A 4,177-nucleotide genomic window follows, 5' to 3' on the forward strand; every position below is an offset into this window, starting at 1 on the left:
TTGAGCTTGCTTTGCATTTAACAATCTTCTGAGGGAGTCATTTGTTTATACTTAGCATTATCTAAGAGATTGACTTGTTCCAAGCTTATTTTACATTTCCTAATGACTCCACCATTAAGTTTAGCACCACAAGAATATTTGTAAAAAAGTAGTGGATGGATACATGAGTTATCTTTCTCACAACTAAGAGTATGTATGTAATAGTGAAGCTCTTTATGTGTGTACTCAGTCATGCTAAGAGATTTCATATGCATGAGAAAGTCTTACATAGTTAAATATCTTATATTTGAATAATGGTTAAATTGAGATGCACATAAACTTATTTTTGCAGTCGACAAGATAAACTTATGCATTAAAAGAAGCACCTTGGTGAGAGAAATATAAATCTCGTATACTTGGCATGGGTGGTTCTCTTAAAATATCTCACATAATATTTGGAATCCAAGTGTTTCTCTTTCCAATACTAAATGCTTTATCAAGTAAGTGAAGAAGAAGTATTGCATTCCTGTAAATACAAATTATCAAAGGCTTGTTTTTAGGAAAGAGCTATGAAGGGAATATTTGTGTGTGTGTGCGCGCACACACGCATGCGCTAATGATGGCATGTCAAGGGTGCTAAAGGACATTCATACTTGAAGGGTGGACATGGAGACATGGAGAGGAGACTCGTACTTTTATTGAGGTGGAGTACTTGTAGAAAGTAGGCGGTGGAGTATATTTTCATTCGTGTACACACGAATTGTAAAAGTCATCTTTTTGGAAACCCATCAATAAAAATGGTTATCTTTTTGTGTGTGCTAATGGTGGTATGTCAAAGGTCATACTTGAAGGGTGGTGGAGAAGACTCATACTTGTATATGGGGAGGAGGAGAAGATTCGTACTTGTAGAAAGTAGGAGGTGGAGAATGATACTTGTGTGGGAGAGGAGGAGGAGGAGATTCATATTTGTAATGAGTAGGAGGTGGAGACTCATACTTGTGTGGGGATGGGGGAGGTGTTTCATACTTGAATGGGGATGGGGGAGGTGTTTCATACTTGTAGGGGGAAGGAGGTGGAGACCCATACTTGAATGGGGATGGGGGTGGCATTTCATACTTGTGGGGGGAAGGAGGTGGAGGCTCATACTTGTATGGGGGTGGAGGTAGAGATTTATACTTGTAGGGTGAAGGCGGTGGAGACTCATACTTGTGCGGTGGCGGAGGAGGTGATTCATACTTGTGTGGTGGTGGAGGAGGTGATTCATACTTGTAGATAGGAGGAGGTTGATGCTCATACTTGTATGGGGGTGGAGGTCGAGATTCATAGTTGTAGGGATGAGGAGGTGGAGACTCATACCCATGGGGGGGCGGAGGTAGAGGTTCATATTTGTGAGGAGGAGGAAGAGTACACTCGGAATTGTGGGGGGGAGGAGGTGGAGACTCATACTTATACGGACGTGGAGGTGAAGATTCATACTTATAAGAATGTGGTGGGGCTGGAGATTCATGATTGTATAAAGGAGGTGGAGATTCATGCGTATAAGAACGTGGTGGGGCTGGAGATTCATGGTGGTTGTATAAAGGAGGTGGAGATTCATGCTTGTATGGACGTGGGGGTGGAGATTCATGCTTATAATACGGACGTGGGGGTGGAGCTGATTCATGATGGTTGTATAAAGGAGGTGGAGATTCGTGCTTATACGGACGTGGCGTTGGAAATTCATGCTGAGGTGGTGGAGACTCATACTTGTGTAAAGGAGGTGGCCGAGACTCATACTTGTGTAAAGGAGGTGGCGATTTGTGTTTGTACTCGTAGGGCCGAGGTGGAGGAGATTCATATTTAGGGCGTGGAGAGGGGTACTTGTGCGGAGGAGTCGAGGGTGGCCGGTACAGCGGTGGCGTGCCGTACATGTGGCCAGAGTGATGGCAAATGTCGTACTTGAGAGGGGAGGCGTATGCGAAGGGGCCGGCCAAGAGCACCACCTCGTGTTCAGTTCTTGACTTGATGTGGAGATGAGCGCCCGATTGGCCGCCATGCAGATTCGTGGGCAGCGTGCAGGAGGTGGCGTAGGAAGGCGAGATAAGCTTGGCCCGGCAAGACTCTCCCCCGCCCCTTCTCCGGTAGTCGAATGCAGCAAGCTCCACCCTAAACCCGCCCCTTACGTCCGTTGTGCCATAAAAAGACTCCTCCGACTTGCCGTTGCCGCAGAACACGCCTACCTTCACGCCTGCCCACATTCTATCAATCTATCAATCTCCATGATCCGCACAATTAATATACGTGCTTAAGTATCGTGGCGTGGCGTTACCTTTGAGAGGCTTCTTGATCTTGCCGTCCTTGCAAATGTCGCAGTATACATTCCCTCTCACCACCGCTTTGAACTCGCCGTAAGGCGGGGATTCGTATACGTATGGCACATCATGAGGGCGGGGCGGGGACTTATACACGTGCGGCGGCGGACGATGAGACTCATCCTCATACGGAGGTGGAGGACGGGAGTGGTATTTATGAGGCGGAGGAGGAGGGGGGAGGAGAGATTCGTATCTGTATGGATGAGGAGGAGGAGGTGGAGAGACGTATTTGTAGGGAGGAGGAGGGGAGTCCGCCGCCGCATTGGCCAAAATTAGGAGCAGAAACGCCGCTATGATCACCACCATGATAGCCTGCAAAGCGGAAGGGCCAGCTATTAAGCTTACAATCATCATCAAGGGCGCGATGCACTCGCGATTTAACGTTAGAACAAGAGAAAGAAAATCACGAAGAGAAGTAGTGTATTGACTTACAACAACAACAAGCGAGAGCGAGCAATGAATGCGGCCACTGGTGGCAAGTTTAGCTGAGGATCATGTATAGCCTGCCGCGAATATATATATATTAAGTGCGCGCGGTGTCTGCTGGGACTTGTCAACCTACGTTAATGTACATATAATACAATATATTATGATGTTTCTTCATCTACCCCCACCACCATTCGATAACAGACTCCACTGCGCCTCTCCGACACTCTTTTTAGTAGAGAATTCATCCTACCAACAACGAGCATGTATGCGCTGCGCAAAGGCTGCCAACCAACTTTTCCTTGGTTTTGCTGGTAAACGCTACAACTCTACGTACATCCCACAGAATGCGCTCTTTCTTGTCTTCCATGGTATGGTGGTAGGCTAGGCTAACTTTGCTCTTTTGAAATTGTGACACGCATAGAGGACGCCATACACATAGAAGAAGACATACCTATATAATGTCCACATCCCGTTTTGCTATAAACACAATATCCCACACAATCAAAACTAAAAATGGACAAAGTGCAATATAGGTGTAATCACCTTGATGTTTGACGGGTTCGGCTGTCTTGTTCGTTTAAGACTAAGAATTGGAGGAAGTGTGGGATATCATGGAACATAGCTACTTCGAGTATATTCTTTGACGTTTCATCTGGGCGGAAAATACACCGATTAAAAGAAAGATTTAAAAAGGATTCATTGGATACCTCATGCATGCAATGAAGTCACGGATTCATACATCTCCCATCCTGTTTATGCTCTACAATGATTCGCTACACTCTGTGTTGTATAAGCTAGTGGTGTTGTTGCATAACCCAACCATATGGATTAGGATAGTAAATACAAATTTTCAAAGGCTTGTTTTTAGGAAAGAGCTATGAAGGGCATTTGTGTGTGTGTGTGTGTGTGTGTGTGTGTGCGCGCGCGTGCACGCGCACGCAAGCACTAATGATGGCATGTCAACGATGCTAAAGGACATTCATACTTGAAGGGTGGACATGGAGACATGGAGGAGGGGAGACTTGTACTTTTATTGAGGTGGAGGAGGAGATTCATACTTGTGGAAAGTAGGAGGTGGAGTATATTTGCATTCATGTACACACGAATTGTAAAAGTCATCTTTATCATTCTTTATGGTCAGATTCAGGATCCTTTATCATATAAATCTACACATTTTTATGTGCAAGGTCTCTATTTCAATTAATAAAAAATATACAACATGACGTTAAGCAAAATTTGGACTCAAAACGAGCCCTCTAAGAAATTCCATGATGGTTAAATTTTTGCAAATCAAATCAAAATTTGTCAGAGATTTTAGATTGGGAATCTACTCTTTGAGATCTTTCCAAAAATGAACTTAGTCTAATGCATGTGCCAAAAATACCAACTTTAACTAATACAAGGTGCACAACATTTGT

The 4,177-nt window shown here is 44.6% G+C and overlaps 1 protein-coding gene across 1 annotated transcript; it reads right to left on the minus strand.

Annotated features, from left to right (window-relative positions):
- Nucleotides 1-433: 433 nt before the first annotated feature.
- On the minus strand, nucleotides 434-2,882 carry LOC147621917 (uncharacterized). Its single transcript, XM_086823645.1, has 3 exons — nucleotides 2,763-2,882; nucleotides 2,288-2,642; nucleotides 434-2,206 (listed from the first exon to the last, which is right to left on the minus strand). The coding sequence occupies exons 2-3, from the start codon at nucleotides 2,634-2,636 to the stop codon at nucleotides 846-848; spliced, it is 1,710 nt and encodes a 569-aa protein (XP_086679771.1). The 5' UTR covers nucleotides 2,637-2,642; nucleotides 2,763-2,882; the 3' UTR covers nucleotides 434-845.
- Between the last annotated feature and the right edge of the window lie 1,295 nt (nucleotides 2,883-4,177).

This window comes from Cibotium barometz, chromosome 29, assembly GCF_041138505.1.
Source record: "Cibotium barometz isolate CiBa-2024 chromosome 29, ASM4113850v1, whole genome shotgun sequence".
NCBI classification, from domain to species: Eukaryota; Viridiplantae; Streptophyta; class Polypodiopsida; order Cyatheales; family Cibotiaceae; genus Cibotium; species Cibotium barometz.

Coding starts and splice junctions, on each gene's coding strand:
- LOC147621917 (XM_086823645.1), bottom strand. CDS start 2,636: ATGGTGGTGATCATAGCGGCGTTTCTGCTCCTAATTTTGGCCAATGCG. Junction 2,207..2,287: donor GATCAAGAAGCCTCTCAAAG/GTAACGCCACGC, acceptor GAATGTGGGCAG/GCGTGAAGGTAGGCGTGTTC.